Source organism: Netta rufina (assembly GCF_964035555.1).
Source record: "Netta rufina genome assembly, chromosome: 5".
NCBI classification, from domain to species: Eukaryota; Metazoa; Chordata; class Aves; order Anseriformes; family Anatidae; genus Netta; species Netta rufina.
This window is the reverse complement of record NC_140128.1, coordinates 57,583,242-57,602,720: the sequence shown is the minus strand read 5'-3', so window position 1 is coordinate 57,602,720 and position 19,479 is coordinate 57,583,242. Positions and strand designations below refer to the sequence as shown.

The following is a 19,479-nucleotide window of genomic DNA, read 5'->3' as shown; positions in this document are numbered from 1 at the left end:
ACACAGATTTTAAACCAGCAATTAGTTTTGTTTTCCTTATTAACGCTTCCATTTAGAATTTTCTTTCCGTAGGAAAATGTGGCTACATTTTTACCCTGCTCTGTTTGTCTGTACCAAATGCATTGCTAAGGGGACAGGCTTTTTATAACGTGAAGAGCTTCTGGGACCCAGTTCAGTGATTCATTAGTACATAATAGGATGTGTAAGCAAGGGCTTACAGTGTGTGGCAACTCCTTTTTTACACTTGTATCATGTTCATTGGTAAATGGCTGTTTTCCCGGTGATTCATACCATATTTATAATTTATTAAACATGTATGCTTAGACCCAAGTAGAGATTGCCATGCAAGTAGCTTCCAAGGTTGGAATAAAAGGGTACGGTTTAGTCTCTGCACCATTATTGTTTCAGTAGACATTGGATCCAACGTTGTGAGAGACCTGCATGAACCTGTAGATTTACAGAGACTTTGACTTGGAGTGATGCTCTCGCAGCAGAACGTCTTGTTGGGCTTTTGTTTGGTTTTTAGAGATTTTGGCTTTGAGGTAAGACGTGAGATCACCTTCATTTTAACTTTGAAATAGGCTGTAAAGACTAATCTATGACTCATGCTCGCAGTGTGTGCTGGTATCTGAGAGAAGGATGTGCTGGGCACAGGCTGTGGGTGAAATGGCTCAAGATTGGCCACATCGATCGGGTTCCCGGGTCCTTCTGGTATCGGCATGTCCTGGTGAGGTGAGAACAGGTATCCCACGGCACACCATGCGGAGCAGGGAAGGCGGACACAGGCACATGGAAGATCACATCACCGATGGCAGCCAAGCCTGGATTATCCAGCTGGGAGGAAGACCTGGCAGACCGGTCCTTCAGGCTTCCTTAGGGATCCTGGTTTGCACAAGACAGAAAGTACTCCAGTGGTTACAAGGCAGTCACATGCCAGCCTGAGTTGAGCCATCAGCAGAGCATCGCTAGGATTATTAGCTAGGTATTTCCATAATGTGTGTCTCTACAAGTTATAATTAGAGCCAAGCCTGTCCCTAGCTAATTACAAGCTTACTTAGAAGTATAGTTTATATAAAGCTTTTAAAACTTTGTATGGGGAAGATATACATCCACAGGCAGAATAGGAATGATGCCTTATTTTCAAACTGAAATGTATGAGCTTTGGTCTCTGTTTCTCTCGCCCTTTACAGTTTTGCATAGGCTTTTTTGTTGCATCCTCATCCAAAGTTTTTGCCAGAAGTCCTGTCCAAGTTTCACCAACATCAAACCAGTGATTTTTGAGCTTTCTTCCAAGTGCTTCATTCTCACTACTGAGAGCGTAAACCAGATGCTAAGATGTCTTTGAGCTTTGTGTTTGGAGAAGATTAATAAATAATACTTGGATCTCTTTTATAAAGAAGATAAGGAGTCTTGAAAGTCACAAAAGTATTTGTTGAACACTCGGTACAAGGTGTATATAAATAATGATCTGTCTATGGGGACTTGCTGTGTGTTTGCCTAGACGTTGCTGCACCTGCATGCCTTCAGCTCTGGCTCTTAGGAATAAAATGAAGTTGGCAGCATAACCACATAGGCTGTGTGTCATGGTGATGCTGTGGCATCGCGTCCTTCAGGGTCTGAAAAGGAAAGCAAATGGTACAAGGAGATAGTAGGGTAGCCTCTAACATCATGGCTTTTTGGGAAGAAAAGCAGGGTGGGGTGCATGACCCTCGTGTGGGGGTAAGGAAAGGAAACTTTTGAAAGAACTCCAGTCACTAATGAATTATCTCTCCTTGCTTCTGTCTAGCCGTATTTGAATTTTGTATTAGTTTGATTATTCAGGTCAGATCAGATTTAGGTCAGTTGTAATGGATTTTTTCCAAATCCAGTTCCCTCGATTCCTACTGTAAACTCTTACCAGATGACACGATGCGAAGCTGGAACAGACTTGAGCTGTGTGATGACCAAATAAAATCTCAGTGGGAACCACTTCCACGTTCCTGAGATCAGTTTCTCATGTAATAAATTCTGCATCCAAAATTATATCAAATACTTTTCTGACAAGAGTTCTTTCTTTCTTTTTTTTTCCTAGCAGACAAATCCCAGCAGAGCTATTTATAAGATGCCTCTCTCTTGTGTTTGCTCTCACATGCCTGTTATTCAGACCTACAGTGAAGAACAAATACATTTAAAAATGTCTCAGTGTCCTTGCCAGTGCTCTTGGACCCACCTTGTTTTGTCTCGTCTGAAATCCTCCAGTACATTTCTTTGATAATTCTTCTGTCAGTAAGAGTTGTCGTAGGAAATCACCATTAAAGACTTCTCCCCAAAGGAACAATCCGGATTTATTTGGTGACGCCTTCTCTTTGCAGACCGTTTCATGGCCTTGTTTTGCCTGACCCTCTGCTGGCTGTGAGGGATGGAGAGGAGTCATTCAAGTGAATGCTGTGCTCGTGCCAAGTGCCACGCTATAGGATAAAATGTGCAAAATCTTGTTCAACAGAGATAACCGAGGGGGTGAGCGCATGGGTGTGCGTGATGGTGTCCTTGGGCTTGCAAGGAGGAGGCCAGGCTGCTTGTGAGAGCTGAAACAAATGCTCTCACAGGAAAAGTTGCTTTACTTGTGTTTTCTGTTGTTTTTTTTTTAGTATTAAATTTACAGCTGTGTACTTTTACCTTTGTAAAAACCAAACTAAAAACCATCCAGAACTTACCCCTAGACCAACCTACAGCTTCTTCTCCTGTTACAGCCTTTTCATTCAGTTCCTGGTATGTTCAAGGGAAGTCTTCACACCAGACTTCCCTGAGGTGCCTACTGGCTCACGTTTCACAACGTGTCAATCTCTTCTGCATTAAATCAGGCGGATAAGACCCGTGCCTTCAGTTCTGGCAAGGCCTGGCATACTTAGGTCACACGAGCAGGGCAGGTTCCTCCCTCTGTGACTCCTCCCTGGCTGCAAAAGCCAAGTCAAATCGTCATCTACCACTCATCTGCTTGATTAGATGTGTGCCGTGCGTACCTCAGAATGCGTGATGCTTTAAAGCTAGATTTGCTATTTAAATAAGAGGTTTGCCTTAATTGGCTGTTATAAATTACAAGCAAGAGGGAATGATTTATTGCTTATAATTAGAAATGAGTTACGAAGGGGAATGTTGGTAATCATAAAATAAAGCTTGGAATACATTGATTTCCAGATGGCTGGCAGTGAAACTGCTCTTTAATGTAGAATAGACCAGACACAAGGAAAAAAAAAATCTGTCATCCATCTTTATTCCTTGATGGATTACTTGGATGAATCTATAGTTACCTGAATTTTGAAATATTGGTTTTGGCTGCGTAATCTGATGAGAGAAACTTAATTTGCACAGTGGTATATGTTGTCAGAGGCAGTGGAAGTGGTGAGTTAGTGTTATGCCTAGCATGATTTTTGTCCTTGTAATGTCACCAAGGAAGATCTAATGATAAATCTGGCAGCACCTTTGGGTATAACAGTCTCAGCGGATTGTTCACAGAGGCTGCAGGTTACTAAGATGTTTTTCTTTTCATCTTTTGCCTCATTAGCAGTTTTTATGAGGTTGAGATTGATCAAAACACCTGTCCAAAAGCAAATATTTGTAATCCTCCCTTTGTGAGTCTAGCAAATACATTTGTATCAGAAATAAAGACGGCAGTGCTACTGCTGAGATCTTTTCAGTAATACGTTTCTGTTGAGATGATGGGTTTGTTTGACTTTCTGAATTTCATTTCTGCTACTGTAGTCCCAAGCATGATTTAAAAATGATTTATGTTTGCCTTATCTGCTAATAATAGTGCTTTCTGCTATAATAGATGCATTCTGCACTGTTACCATTTGAAAGACCATGCTATGAGATAGTTGGACGTATTTGAATTGTCACCACATGAGTTGTCTCACGCTTGTGTCTTAAAAGTGACATTGTCATTAGACTTGCTTAACTGAAACCATCATGATTAATCATTTACCTTCATTAAAATGCTTCACAGCTTCCTTATTTTAAATAGTTTATCCCAGCAAGGTGCAAATATGCCTCGCTGCCATCATTTCGTCTGGAAAAATTTGCCTGGTGAAAGGAATAGCATATTTTCAACTAATATTTTCCTGACCTGTGGAGAGATGAGCTCATCAGGATCTTTATTGACAAGCCCAGGAAGAAGGTGTGTCAACCAGAAATATTAGATCAGTCAGCCTTTCTTGTCCTGGAGCAATTGTAATTTCCCATGGTCTGCAGCAATTTCCTTTAGAATCTGATATGTGCAGAGATTGTTTTGGATCTGCTGCTGTAGTATAATTTCATTTGGTCCCAATAAGGTGGCTTTAGATTTCATTCTTTTCATTTTTGCTGTTGAAAATCTTTTGTTTTAGTGGAAAGAATAACAAGGTGCCATTTTACGGCACCTAAATGAGGAATGATTGCTACAGCTATGCAGAAGAATATTGCCCACTCCGAGGTGGGTTAGTAACAGCAGGTGTTGGTAACCTCCACCCCCCTCAGAAAAGTCTGAAATGGGTGTTTAGTTCACTATACTTGTGAACAAAGTACATTTTTTTTTCTTGAAAGCAAAGTTCTTGTTTTCCAAGAGAGATGCAGGAGTGTATTGGTGAATGGTGTAGGTGCTTATCTCTTTGCTGATAACTGTTTCCTGTAGCCAGTGATAGGGGTTCTTATTTTTTTGCCGGTTTACTCCTATGAGTTGTTGGTCCCTAGGTACTTAAGCCTGGGTATTTGCTAGAAGAGGCCGATCTCATTAGCGCTGAGGATGTTCTCGGTGCCGCGTTGTCTGATGCCGTGCTGATGAAAGCGCTGCTCCTCTGATCCAGCATTAAAGAGGACTGAGTAGGAATCAAAAGTGGGAACAATTTCTCATTTTGCTCCAGTTTCTGTTGTCACTTTAGCTTTGCTTTTTCGTTCCTTAAAATGGCTCTTTGTGTGGTGTCGCATGCTCAGAAATAGCAGGAAGACGTTGGCTACCTTGGTGTAGGTGACGGAGTTCTTGCAGGCATTGGGCTCAGGCGGTGCTCAGCGCACCCTGATCTTGCTGCCAGGTGCCTGGTTGTGTCTGGTAGGGTTCTTACCCTGCCTCATGCCCCGTCAGCCTCTTGGTATGGCTGGCAGTGCTGGGTTAGCCAGCTCCAAAGGAGCTTAGTGTGCATGAGCTGAGGTCACTGCAGTGAGGACGTGCCCTTGGTTGGCGTCTCGGTCATTAGCTGAGGTCTCCATGGCCCTATCACTAGAAAGAGTGATTCAGAAAAGCTCCCTGAGGCCTTCGTGCTGCTGTTGAGCCGGGTTGGGCTAAGGGCTGGTCAGCCTGGCTTCCAGAAAGCCAAAAATAACTCTCTGCCTCACGTTCAGGCACACATGGTGTCAAGGTGTGAGCATCAGAGCTGTTTTGTCTTTCTGTAGAGCTGACATTTCTGTGGCTGTATCTGAACTTCTGATGTGTCACAGTGTGCCTTTACACCCTAGTCCCTGTTCAGAAGCCATCAGGCAGACGTTTATCAGTGCCACAACCAGCCATGGCCTTGGTTTCCCTCCCAGGGGAAGGGAATGGCTCCTGTCAGGGCCCAGCTCACAGCCATGACAGGATGCAGAGGACGGTGGGCCTGCAGCTCTATACATGTATGCAAACCCTGAAGTGCTGTGGGATTGGGGTCATGATTCCAGTCTGTGTTTCGTCTTCTGGAAAGAGCCATGGACCCTGCCCAAGTGGGTCTCTCTTCCCTCTGGTGCTGATGGTAGCAGGATGGGTCCGTATCTCCTGCTGCTGCTGTGTTTCCAATAAGAGCATTAAAGCCTCGCAGGGAGGTAATTCCCAGCTTTCCGGTAAGGATAACATTGACAGTACCTAATTAAAGGGCACTTTTAGCCGGGATAAACATTTATATTAATTTCCTTCTCACGCAGATGTCTGGTAAACTGACTTCCTGAGGCAAAACCATCTGGCCTCAGGTGGGAGGAGTATCTCAACCAGCACGAAGAACCTGACCGGTCTCCCAGTGAATCATTTCTAAATAGCTTTTTCTGTCACTGAAGTGGCATACATATGAAATGCCTGTGGTATGGTTATATAGGTTTTATACGCATTTGTCTTAGATGACCTGCATAATTATACCACAGGCTTGTGGCTCTGGGCCCCATTGTATCTCTGCTTGCCATCCTATATCCTGGGTTTGTCTGCATATAAAATTAGTATGTGCGGTAAGCAGCAATAAGATGTTCCCTACTTGGATGGACTAAATTAAAATTCAGTAAGAAACAGAGCTTTGGGTGAGTTTCCAAATTACTTTCAGGATTTCACTGAGGAGATTGTTACAGTATCATAAACCTTTTCAGTGGGCACACAGCCTGATGTGAGTTAGCTGCTTTTATTGCCTCGTAGTATGCCTTCTGTGTTATGTTCTGTGCAGTGTAATCCTTTGTTATTAAATAATAAGCAAAATAAAAACAGTTGTTTGTCACAGCCAGCTTGTTTTTCAGAGAATTTGTTCACTTTGAAAGTTCAGTCTGTGTGATCTTCAGCCCTGTCAGAAGCTATTATACCGAATCTTCTTTTAAATTGTTAAGCTGGAGGACAAACCGAGATGTTATCGTGAACATCTCAACTGCGAGCGAAGCGCAAGCGGAGCAGATTCGGCGGGGAGCAGCCTCTGATGCCATGTACCGTGCCACTAGTTTTTGTCGGGAACATGTCAAGATTATATGCTTCCAGTGTTAAGTGTGTTGGCTGACATGAGCATTTGTAGATCTGCATAATTTTCGAAGCAGTTTGAAATGTGGATATAACACTTAGGGCTGTGTGAAATCTTTTTTTTCCCCTCTTTTTACAGATTGTATTGCTGTTCAGAAAGTTGCTTGTTTTGTTACTCCCTCCCACAGTGTACTGTATTAAATTGCAGAGTTCATAATGAGAGTGCCCCAAACTAGAAATTGGCATCACTAGTGAGCAATAACTGAAACGTTTGGAAAGGCCAGGGGCACCACTGCTCTCTAGTCACAACATTACATTTTAAATCATGGCATCGTAGAATCTTTTAGGTTGGAAAAGACCTCTAAGATCATCAAGTCCAACCGTTTACCCGGCACTGCCAAGTCTACTGCTATTAAACCATGTCCCTGAGAAAATAGAGGCTGTGGTTGCTTTAGCATATATGGGGTTGTATCTCGGTGCAGGATAGGATGCTTATTTATGGGATTTGGCAACCTTGAATTCAAAGTGGACTTAAATAGACAAAATTTTTCACAGATAAGGTCTATGTGCACATGTGTACCTTGAAAGCGTTTTATAGATGAGATTGAGTAATGCCCATTAAAAGTTGGGTAAGATGCTTCAGTTACCTGTTTTTTCAAGCTGCTTTTTTGATCCTTAATAGTCGGACCTGTCTCAACCTCAAAAGCAGTCGCAATTCTCCGTGAGGACATCCTGCACTTCTTTCCACCCTGTGTGGTGCAGCCAGACAGCAGAAGGATCCTGTATCTGTAGCCATGGCAGCCAGTAATTTATTGCTCCATATGGCTGGTGTGGCAGCAGCTGCTCTGGTTTAAGGAGGTCAAGGCATCGGGGCATTTGAGAAACAAAACAAAACCCAAGCGCCCCTATAAAACCCTCCTGAATGGTTTTGTACAGTAATAGGCTTCTCCATAGACCTGAGGGAGCCAAGGGAGAGAAATCAACATTTTATTTTAATCTAATTGCATTGAAAGGCATTATTTTAGATGGAAAAAAAGTTTTTCTCTCTCTGTGATGGTTTTAGCTTTTTTCAGGTCTCAGCCCATGTGGCAAGTTGCCACAGCTCGCCAAGGGGGGAGACCAGCCCCATGCTTTTGGGTGCATTAAATACTATGCTGAGGGAGAAACTGAATTACCCAAATTGGATGACAACGCTATATTTCTAGTAATGGAGTGAAGAAGTACGCTTTGTGAGCAATTATCACGGAGCAGAAATACACCTTTAATTTCAGAATGGGTGTGAGAGTCACTCGCTGCTGAAAAATGGTGTGGAAGGGCTCCTGGATTTAGCATTAGTTTGCAAATAGGCCTTTCATAAGCATGAATCTTTTTATTTTCATTCGGTGACCGTTTTAATTAAAATTAAACTGGAATGTTTACTTTCTGCTTCCTATAGCTGTGATGGTTTTCTTCACTGTGTGAGCACATGCATAATTTGCTCTAAAAGAAGTGTCAGCAGTTTCTGATTACCTTGTGAGTCTTACTCAACAGCTTGATTTTAATTGGGGGGAAGGAAAGATTTCAGAGTGCTCTAGGGAGGTCTGAAGTCTTCTGGTAGCATGAAGCAATAGTTGCTATCTTTGGTACAATGTTAATTACAATAATCACTACTAGTGGTTTAAAATAAAGGTCCTTCGTTGCTTCCCCCTGTTGTTTTTTTCCCAGTTATGTCAATGAAATACAACCTGGTTGATAATTAGCATCCTTCAGCTACTTAACCTTTTGACACCACTGCATTTGTATGTTTGTAAGCATCTAAACAGGGTGACTTTTGGAAAGCAGTGATTGACAGGTAGTCTTAAATTTGGGGAAAACTGTACGGTTCATGTTAGAAAAAGAAAAGAGGAGGCCAGGCATGTAGGGAGATGTTTGTGTGTACCTTGAAATGCATTCTTTCTAAGCCCAGAAGTCTGCCAGGAATTGTAAGTAATAGATAATTTATGTGGGTCAAGAATATCTCTTTCTTGAAGTTTTTGATAATCATGAAATATGACAAGAAGTATCTGTAGCAGAATAATTTGTTCTGGACCGTGCAGTAGTACAGCTCCTGAAGCGTTCCTATGCCATCTTTTCATTTAGATCTATTGTAAAGAGTCACCTTGGGCTGCTTTGGTTGCTGAAATGCCCTTCAGGTATTGTGAAGCATTCCAGAGATGACCATTTTCTGACCATGTTTGGAGCTTAGCCAGGGTCTTGTATTTTAATATTGCCTTCTCTATCAGAGATAATGATCTAAAGTCTGCCCTGCTCATTCTCCGGGGTTTTGTTTCCTCCTGCTGATCATTTGAAATATAGAAGTAGGAAAACAACCAGTATCTGCGTGTTAACAGGAAGGAATGACTAATAGAAAAATAAGAAAGATACTGCTTATCATAAAAGACTGTATCTCTAGAGACATAAATTGGTATTCATTAAGTTGTTTGTGGAGATTTAGTTAAAAGACAAACTTGAGGAGCTGTCTGAGCAGTGTTTCTGTAGAAAATAAGTCATCCTTTTCATGACTGGGTATGTCTCGATGAGGAGGAGAGACCAGAAAGCAACAGTAAATGATGGATTGAGAACAGCCTTCATGGCATTAAGGAGACAACTGGCTGTGAAATGCTTTTCAGAAAAGAACAATATTTAACACTTAGCTGTAGAGTAATGCTGATCCATCTTTTCTCCCCAAATATGCAGGTCTTTTTGTATCCGCTGCAGGGTATTTTTAGTGTTTACGTTCAATTTCTGTCACTTCTCATTCAAGGTATGCAGAGTCCCCTTGTTCTTGATAATGGTTTCTGTAGCTGGAGGTTAAAATTCAGTTTGTGATAATTATGGTATCCTTGTGTATGTAATCTTACTGGTATCCTGCATATGTCATCAACTAAAGGGAAGTAGAGTAATGCCGGGCAATTCAGAAAGTGCCTTATTTTTGTCATGTCTGCATTGTTCCAAAAAATCTGTTGTTGTGCCCAAAAGCGTGACCTGCCCCCCTGGGCCCATCCCCGGTGCGTTCTGGCAGACAGCCTGCAGGTGCAGGTTTTGCTATGCTCCAAAGTGCTGCGGCCACACATTCAGACAGCAGCAGAGGGATGAAGCATTGCTGTTGTTGGTCTTCTCTTCCTCACCGCTTCCTTGAGTCTGGTGACTTTTGTAATATGTGATAAAGCCATCTCTTTTACAGACATTCGGGATGAGCTGGAGCTGCAGTCTGAGATGAAGTTTTGCTACTGAGCTTGTTGATTGGCATTTTTTCTTATTATCCTGAATTGGGGCAGATGCTTACAAGGGAATGTGTGTATTAATTATTGTGAAGTATGTGGCTATCCACTGTGAACTTTGTTTTGTATCTTAAAAGAAGTAATTGCACAGTATAACTCTAGTGAAGTGTTTTCGTTGTTTGGATAGTGAATAATGTGTGTGTCAAACTCTTGTGTGTGGTGCATCTTCTCTGATGTTCACCGTTTCTTCTTTCCTTTTTTTCCAGATTAAGACCTTTGATTTCTACGCAGCTAGCTAAAAAGGCTGCCACCGAAGAGGTATGTAAAGTCCAGCACTTCTCGTAGTGCCATGGTTAGAGTCTGGAAATTGTGACAAGCATTTCTCAGCCGGGCTCAGGTTATGCGGTAGATATGGGCAAAAGAAAGGAGAATCTTGTCTCGGTGATCAGAGCAGGAGCTGCTTAATGCAAACACTGCAAAGCTGAGGTTACTTGCCTTCTAACCAGGATTTGCCCTTACTTACCCACCAGTAACCTTAACCTCATAATCCCTGGTTAGACAGGAAAAAGAGAAAACTCCCTGCAAGCTCTGAAAGGGCACGTTTGAACAAGTGGGTAGGAGCAGTAGGAGAGGGCAGAGCTTGTGCCTCTTTCATCACTTGGACCGTACCCCCAGAGAAGGGGGACAACGTAGTGCTGCTTCTGTGGAGCTGGTGGGGACTCAAGGAAAGGGTTGGGGTCCTGGGGTCTGCCTCAGGAGACTGGTGAGGAAACATGAACCGACAAGGTACCCAACAGAGCATGACTTACTCTGTTTGTTTTGTTTACTTTGGAAGTAATATTTCCATAGAAAAGTTAGTGCTGGTAACTGGCCACCATCAGAAATCTTCCCTGGGTGGCTTTGTGAATGTGTATGTTGGGACGAGGGGGTTGTGATTGTTACTAGTCACAGCAATCACAGCTTTCCTCTGCTATTATACTTCTACTGCACGAAACAAACACCTGTGTTTTGCAGATGATAAAAGAACTGCCTACCATGTATCTGACAATCCTGTTCCTAATATACCAAAGGAAAGCATTCTTGCTTTTCCCATGTGTGTGTGACACTGGTGCCCTTTTGAAAGTATGCTGGTATTCTTTGATAGTCTACTGGGTTTTCACAATGCCTACGTGAAAGATGTATGCCCATGGAAAGGTACAAGCCAAACAGACGTCCAGGTTGTCTGGAAGAATCCAGGAAGTTCTATTTAAAGGTGTTGTTGGACTGCCTTATTTTTAAAATTACTAAAACCCATTGATTTTCAGAAACAGTTTGATATCCTGCCTAGGGAAATACATTTTCACTTACGCTATGCTCATTAGAAAACCCTGCACATTTTTAGAACTATAGCAGTCTGGAAGTGGACATGATAATTAGAAGAAGGTCACATTTTAATTAGCATGGTGCAATTTAAAAAAATAATGACTCAATTGTAGCTCTTTTATATTCAGCCACTTTTTCAGAGCAGATGGATACTTTAAGCAAAAAAAATGATAGACATTATGATGCTGATTCGTCTCAAACTGTTGTGTCTATTTCTACTTATACCTAAAGTGTAGATGGACTCAGTGTGATCACTCTATGGGCAAAAACAGTGGTAGGAAATCTAAAATAAACTGGAGGGAAGTTCCTCTAAATAAGATGATTAATTTGAGCATTAAAAGATCATGAAAACCTGTCTCTGAGTGATCTGAATGCCTAAATACTTGATTTTCTGTTAAAATTAATGGGTGTCTTGTGCCCTATTAATGAGCTATTGGAGCAGACCCTTAGGTGACTTTGAAAATCTCTGGCAGATTCCTTAGGTTGACTGGCATGGTATGTGACAAGCTTAGGAGCAGCTTTGATGTTTGAGTAATTAGCCCATCAGCTTTCTGGTACCGGGGCTTTCTGTGACGGTGTATCTCTAACGCGCCTGGAACTGGAAGGATTCTGGGGGTCACTTCATCACAAGTAAATACATTTATAAATAAATGCTTCATGCAAGTCAGACCTTAATGCCAACAGAATCGCAGCAGCACATTGCTGTGTGCTGTGATTTAACCCTAGAGCCCTGTAGGACATTTTTGTACAAACCCCAAAGTACAGAACAGAGTGGAGAAGTGCCCCGTTACGAAGCTGTGATGTTCCTTCCCTGGATGAGACGGGGAGGCAGTGCCTCACACTGAGCATAGCAGAGCACACCCCCACGCTGCAGAGGCTGGAGCTGGAGCCTGCCCCATTCCCAGATCAGTCTGTAGTGAACAGGACACACCATTACCTTCAGCTCCAAATTCACCTCCGCCTCCTTGCTCTGTTACTCTTTTTTATCCTCCCTGCTTTGTCCTGCCTCACCTTAGAGCATCTGGGCAGGTACAGCTGCTGGAATGGGCCCATCAGTGACCAATTCCTCAATTAGAGCTTGGAGCTCATTACTCTGATGAATCCCATAGGTAATGTTACAGGTGCTGATATGTATTATCAACCTAGTGCTCTACCATAGCATTAAGTGCTGTCTAAAGAGTGCTATTTATTCATCACCATTTTCATCATTATTCATCATTTATTCATTGTGCCTCCAAATAAATCCAACCAGAGTTGTCAAAACTAATAGTCTTTTTTTTTTTCTGATTTGAAGGGTACATTTCTGCTGTCATTAAAGTGTCAATAATGTTGTTACTGTATAATAGACCTGATATGAGTCAAACACAATGAGAAGGTTGTAAGTTTTCCTGCAGAGCTCTGCTGATGAGCCTTCACTCCCAAATTTCTCCTTACCTTGTGCTTGCAAGAGGCTCCTGTTCTGCTGTTGCTGTCTCTGGATACTTCAGTTGCCTGGCTCTGGAATACATGAAAGCTGTGAATGTTTATTCCTGATTTGGATTCAGGCAACATTTCACTGAGCAACTCGGATGTTCCCTGGAATAGTTTAGCCTGTAGCACTAGATGTGGGCTTCCAGCTTTCCTGCCCCACTTGGAAGCTGCTAACATTACATACAAATACTGAATAAAGGAAGGGCTGCAATGCTGTCCTGTCTTCTTTTTTGCAGGTGACCTTACCAACTGCACAAGCAGAAGCCCCTGACTTATCAAAACCAGCAGCTGTGCTAGTGGAGAGTGGCCCAGTAGCTTATAACCCTGACGAAGAGGTGGAAGAGGAGGAAGCAGAAGAAGATGACGATCACTGCATGAGCGCGTTGCAGTTAATGGGAGGAAATGGTGAGTTGGGATGTTGCCTAAAGCACAGCCTGTTATTTCTCTGCCTGTGCTGCGGGGTTCGTTGTTGCAGGGCTCGGGACAGACAGAGTTCCCCTGCTTGTCCCAGCTCGTCCCAAGCAGAGCACATTCCTGCAGAAAAGCCCGGAGTCACCCCCATCAGAAACATGACCTTCCTGGAGACTTCCAGAGAAAGCTCTGCATCTCAAGCTTTAGGCTAAGAAGGCTTCTCAAGAACGAACCAATGTTATGCCTTCTTCAGAATTCTATTTATTAAAGCAAATCTGAGGAATTAAGGGGTCAGCAACCCCTCAGTTAGCAGTGCTTGGGGCTCCTTGCCTCATGATTGTGCATGAACCCTGCAGACTTGGCTGTCCAGCTCAAAGCAAAGAGAATCGTCTCGCTCCGTTTCTGGGGTAAGTGTTAGGAAGAAGGAGTTCTCCAAATACAAAAATGACATTGAGAGTGTGTGGCACACTGTATGGCACACAGATGTGTGCTAATTTCTTTGGGTTACCCAGCAAAGCCACTCATTTAATTAGGTTTCTCTACTGGCAGGAAAAGTCAGTATCCTCCCATTGTGGTTTTTTGCAGCTGGACACATCCACATTTATCCTTTATTAAAAACTTCCCCTTGGAATTGAGGTTTGAAAATACACTAAAATATATATTTTTTAAATAAGGGCGGCTGATTATGGATTTTGGAAAAGCAAGATGAGAGTAAGTAAGGTTTCCACTGAAATTTTATTTACTCCAAAAATCTTTCCAGAACTATTAATTTAGCTTTCATAGACAGTATGTATACATTTCATAAGAGTCTGTGTTACTTTTAAATTGATTTCTCCACTGGAAAATAATTGCTGAATGTCAGGAAAAACAGTTTGTTGCCTGAATTTATTATTAGAATAACGTTCCCAAGAAAAGGCACCCATGTGGGGGAGGGTGGGTCCATGTTTATTAATAAAACCCCCACAAAAATAGAATAAAGGTCACTGAGCTTTTTTTCTTTGTAAATGTTACTATTTTTAAACCATTCTGAGAACATTCCACTACTCCCTGTCTGGTCTGGACAACAGCTGAAAAATCAGAGTTTTAAAGAAATAAAAAGGAAAGGAGTATTCCCAGAATTCAAATGCAGGTGTGCAGAGCTGTTCAGCAGAACAAATAACTCCTTGCTAACTGCTTTCTTCGTGGCTTTTAGACCTGTCTGCCTGGAATAAGTGCGGGAATTACAAATGATGAACTTCACCCATTCTACGCAAATTATTATAGATTACACTTAATTCTGCTTCGGAGCATTTGCTTGACTTTGGATGAAATGTTGCACTGTATTAAATTTGGAGTATAAAGGTTAACTTTACTGAATGCTCATATGTAATAGTTATCCTTTGGTTTGACTTTGCAACAGAAAATGTTCACTGTTTCACTTTTTTCAGGAAGCACGTAGGAGAGAAATCAGTGCATTAGAAACACAAACATGCCTTCTGACACACAAAACACGCAGTCTTCGCAATCAGCATTGTTTTAGAAAACAGAACTGGATTGAAAAAATGGGCAAAAAATTAAGTTGTTCCTGTAGGAGTAAGTAAATGTGGGAGATCTGAGTCAGATCTATCGGTCACGATTCATTGCAAGACTCGTTTTGTCGTTGATGGGAACTCTGAGCTATCTCTGAACCCTTGCAGTTTCAGCTTATAAATCTATGAATAATATAAACAAGCCAGCTCTTTAACTGGTCTCTATGTCTAGTAAGAATCATGCCTACTTGTAAATGTATGCTGCTGCTTCTCAGCTGCCATGTTCCAAATTACTTCTGACAATCAGGCTTGATCACCTTAACCTCTAAATTAAACCAGGTATTTCACATATCCATGTGCCAAATATCCCTAAGTGAGGGCTCAGTGACAAGTGAGAAGAAATATTTACACATACATATTTACAAATAATTTTATTTAGTGGAGGAAGAATTGGAAGAACTTCTTTAGCCCTAGAAAATACATGTTTTTTTAAATGCCTGCTTAGGGCAAAACTTACCATCTAGTTACACAGCAGGAAAACAACCTGAAAGTAACAGTACTTTTGTTGGATACTCCATCTACCTGGAATATTTGCATTTTTATATGCCTTTGTCTTACGTGTTTCAGATTATGGCTGTGATATGGACGACGATGATGGCTATTAGTTCCATTTGCTTCTAAAGGACATGGACTGTTTCTTGTTCCCAGCAAGCCTGCAATCTTCAAAATGCGTGAATGGTGAAAGAAGCTGTCTGTGGTCAGCAAATGGCAACAAACAATCCTTACTTCAGTACAGTGAACTCCAGGTTACACTGACAGGTCCAGTTTACACTGACCCACAACCCAGCACTAAGTTTGGGTTTGTACTTGAATTTTTTTTTAATTTTGGTAGATCATGGTTTGAGAATGAAATTCCTGGGAGTTGTGTTTCCAGAGAGCACAAGAAAAGAGACAAAATAGACTGCGTATAAAGTATGTGTGGCTGGAAGCAACACATCTCTTATTTATGTGACTTTGCTTTTACACACACTGTTGAAAGGGAGCGCATAGAAGGGCAGATAGAAGGACAAGTGAAAACCAGAAGCCCACCCGCTGATTATTTGAGTACACTTGGATTAATTGTCTTACAATACTACAACCGAAAGAAAACATTTTCAATCTTTATTGTAAACTTGACCCTGTCATTGTATGCAAGCTGCCATACCCAAGCCTATCAAAAATTGATGACAAGTTTTATATCGTAGGGCAGTATCTGTTTCTCTGAAATGAAGTAAATACTTCTTTATTTTAATCAATTCATAGATGTTCTATAAGTTATGACAATAGAAGGTAACGGTGGCAGTGAATAGTTGTCTTATGCTGTGAGATGTTTATGTGGAAGGAGGAAAAAATCCTGGGTGAGGCAAGGATTGTATAGGGAAAGCAGAAGACAATGCTGGTGTCACGTACCTTTGCTTGGAGTCCTGAGGGACAGCCAGGTCTCGTTGTGGCTGATGTTGCTGCAGGAGAGTAACTCTTGCCACCTCTGTAGAGCTGCTCCTGTCCAACTGAGTTGGAGTGCAGGTCTGCTCCCCAGGGCTGCCTGGCTCTAAAACCACTTGAAAGCAAGAGAAAGCTGAGCTTTTTAATAAATAAGCTAGCATCTGCTTTGGCTGAATTTAATTTAATGTAATTTATTTAACTTTCTATGGGTAAATTAAAGGTCACCATGCAGCAGTCTGACTCTCATGGCTCAAATCCCACCCTTGAATCGCTGCTACATGGAGCTCCAGCTGCATGTGCCCCAAAAAGTCAGCAGGTCCTTCTCATCCAGATAAAGCAGCCTTTGCAACGCGGTGGGACAGGGGGTCAGGGATGGAGCCAGATCCTACCCTGTCGCCTCTGACCCGACACTGCCATGGCCTGAGGCTCTCAGCTCAGTGTGAGAGGCATGGCACTCTGGGTCTTGGTCTTGATGACTGCAGCTGCAGGAGCAAAGATGTTTTTATCTCTCTCCCTTGTCTTGAGACAATCACGAATGTAGATTTCTCTTCTACCGGGGAAAGATGAATGTTCATCCTACCAATGTGGTTTCTGTTAAGCTGTTGTTCCTGGCCGGCTCATCCTTCCTATTTTTGAGGAGCACTGATCATTAAAGCACCTCTCCTTCTCCTGCCATGTTGGGTGGCTAGTGGCAGGAGAAGAACCTGCCTTGGGAAGCTGTGTAGCTCCTCCAAATCAGAGTGACAGAGGAAAGGACCGATGGTGCTTGTACCTGTGGTCATCACCAACAAGGGGAAGGACCATATGGCCTTCCATACCTCTTCTGTCCCTTTCAGTAACATGCATAAGAGAGATTGTGTAAATAGAGCAAGAGCAAATGCTTGTGTTAGGAGCAGACTTGATTTTCTTTGGCTGGTAAATGTAGTTTGTTGAGTAGGTTGTATCTGCTAGATATTTCTGAGTAGTGAGTAGCAGCGTTTCTGCAATGATTTCTCTTAACAGCAGAACTTGGTAACAAAAATGATGTAGTGAGGCTAATGGGAAGAAAAGCTCTTCTGAACCAGAGATCAGTTACTTGGTTCGCAGCACTTCAGTGGGAAAGAAGAGATTCCGTGTAATTCTTAGGGGAACAGCTGGTGTTTTCACCCAAAAGCGATAGATTTTTTTTCTGATACTTTATAAATACTGCACAAAAAAAGTACATTGAGGAGATAAACCTTTCTACCTCTCTTTTATCTATACCATAATTCAAAATCATGCTGTAAGCAGACAATAAAAAGAAAAGTAGTTTGTTTTATCAAAGTTCATGGTCTGCAAGTCTTTGAGACAGCTGAGTTTGAGCATTTGGGTTTGAATTAATCTGCCAATAGCACTATTACAAATACCCGTGCTCTCAGTATATTCTCAAAGCTGGGTTTTATTCCAAGGTACACATTATTCTCTATGCAGGAAATAAACATGCATAAATAAACATGTGTATGACTCATGTAGGTCGAGTGCTTTTCTCAAATGCATAATGTTGGTTCTTAAAGAAACCGCTAAGATGAGTTCTTTATTGCTAAGGGTCTTTCCTGCAGTTTTCTGTGTAGATTTTCATTGGTTTGTTCCCCCGAAAGAATACTAAACCTGCTGCCAATGTAGTGACATTATGTGCGAGAGCTGAGAGTCCACTCAAATAACTCCTGCTAGTAAATTTGAATTTCAGTAGCACATTGCACTGCTGAGAACATTGCTTCCTGCACTGGGAGTAGAGGATGCTTCTCTATATAGGAGAGGAAAAAAAATTGCTGTTTTTGAATGCTCTCATGTGATTTGATTAGAGAAGGCTATCACATAGTCTGCCAGAAGGGCACTTGGAGAGCAAAAAAAGGACCTGCAAATCCATAGCATCTCAATATTGCTGGTGAAGTTAATGGCACAGTTTCTGTACAGGAGTCCTAAAGGAAAAGCCATGGTATTGGGTAGGGAGACTTCACCTTGAGCATTTTAAGGCTTCTTAAACTATAGTGGTTATGTATATTTTTAATTTATTGGTGACTTACCGGGACTTTTATAATGTTCATTCCTTCTTGATTTAACTAAGCTCAGGAAATGTAAACAGATTAGAACATGCTAGTTTCTGTTTTTATAGCTAGTCATTAAAATGTAAAAAGATTAACACTGCATTAACTCTGTTTACTACTGTTGATGTATCTGGACAATTTTGTTGTATGTAAGTGAGCCTGTATTCTCTTGGAGTAATTTGGACCCTGCTTTTTTCAGGATTCTGATTATAATGAAGAGAGATTATAAGGCTTCAATATTTGTTGTTCCTCGTTCTTTTTTCCTTGAACCCATACAAGCTGTATATCATAGGTTTTATTCCATGAAGCATGTCTCGTTGCAAGTCACTTTGCTTGACAAGCAAAACCCTCCAGCTGTTGCATCCAGCTTGTCTGCCATGCAGCCTTTTAACAGTCTTTTATTGTGGGGATAAAAAAGAAAAGAAATAAAGAAAATAAGGGGATTCTTCACTGTGGTGAGTGCATTTTCAGTGTCTTAATCATCCATGACATTTCTTTAAAATCACTGTGTTCAGTACAGCAACTTTTAAACGGTGCCAGACAACCTTGTTGTGAGGGTTAAATGTGTTCATCTACAAAGTTCTTGCCATCCTGATGGCTTGTTTGTATTCTTTGGATTGTGTTGAAGCTCTAGTCGCAGATGTGTACAGTTAATGTAGAGTTTTGCCTAATAAATGTTCTGTTTCTTATTTTTGTGTTGAAACCTTGCATTTGGTTCAGTTAGTGCCAAGGAAATTAAACCTGTTTAATGTAAGCATATGTATCTTCCTTACACACCACACTATGAGCCATGTCAAGCTTTTTTTACTGTAATATATTTGCTGTAAATAAAAAGTAAAACCCTTGCAAAACCCATCGTTGATGATACTTTCCTTCTGATTTCTGATTCTTGTCTTCATTCTTATGAATGCTCATTTTTGATTGCTGCGTGATTGGTTGATAGTGGACAAAATGCTTGCAATTCAGAGCTGTCTTTTGTCTCTAAAAGCAGAGACAAGTCTAATCAGGTAAGTGTTTTTTGCAAGATACGGTTCTGCTGATAAATGTAGATACTTTCTGTAAACTGCATAACACTGACGAGGTTTTACACCGAGCTATATAATTAAATGACTGTGGGAAAAATATACAGTGTATGTGTTTAATGGAACTGTTCCAATGTTTGTTTCTGAAAGCAGTATCTTGATAAATAAGGTGTACGCTGACTTAAATATCTAGTTATTTTATCAGCATCTGGTCACCACAATTTGGAGGCCAAAATC

At 41.5% G+C, this 19,479-nt stretch overlaps 1 protein-coding gene across 1 annotated transcript in view; it reads left to right on the top strand.

The window, feature by feature from the left end:
* BRF1 (BRF1 general transcription factor IIIB subunit) overlaps window positions 1–19,013 on the top strand; it is a gene marked incomplete at its 5' end in the record, with an annotated part of 167,324 nt that extends 148,311 nt beyond the window's left edge. The window contains 3 exons of the mRNA XM_084286979.1: window positions 10,191–10,242; window positions 12,993–13,161; window positions 15,303–19,013. Coding sequence (XP_084143105.1) covers window positions 10,191–10,242; window positions 12,993–13,161; window positions 15,303–15,340 — 259 coding nt within the window. The 3' untranslated portion in view covers window positions 15,341–19,013. The remainder of the gene's footprint in view (window positions 1–10,190; window positions 10,243–12,992; window positions 13,162–15,302) is intronic.
* Window positions 19,014–19,479: the final 466 nt, after the last annotated feature.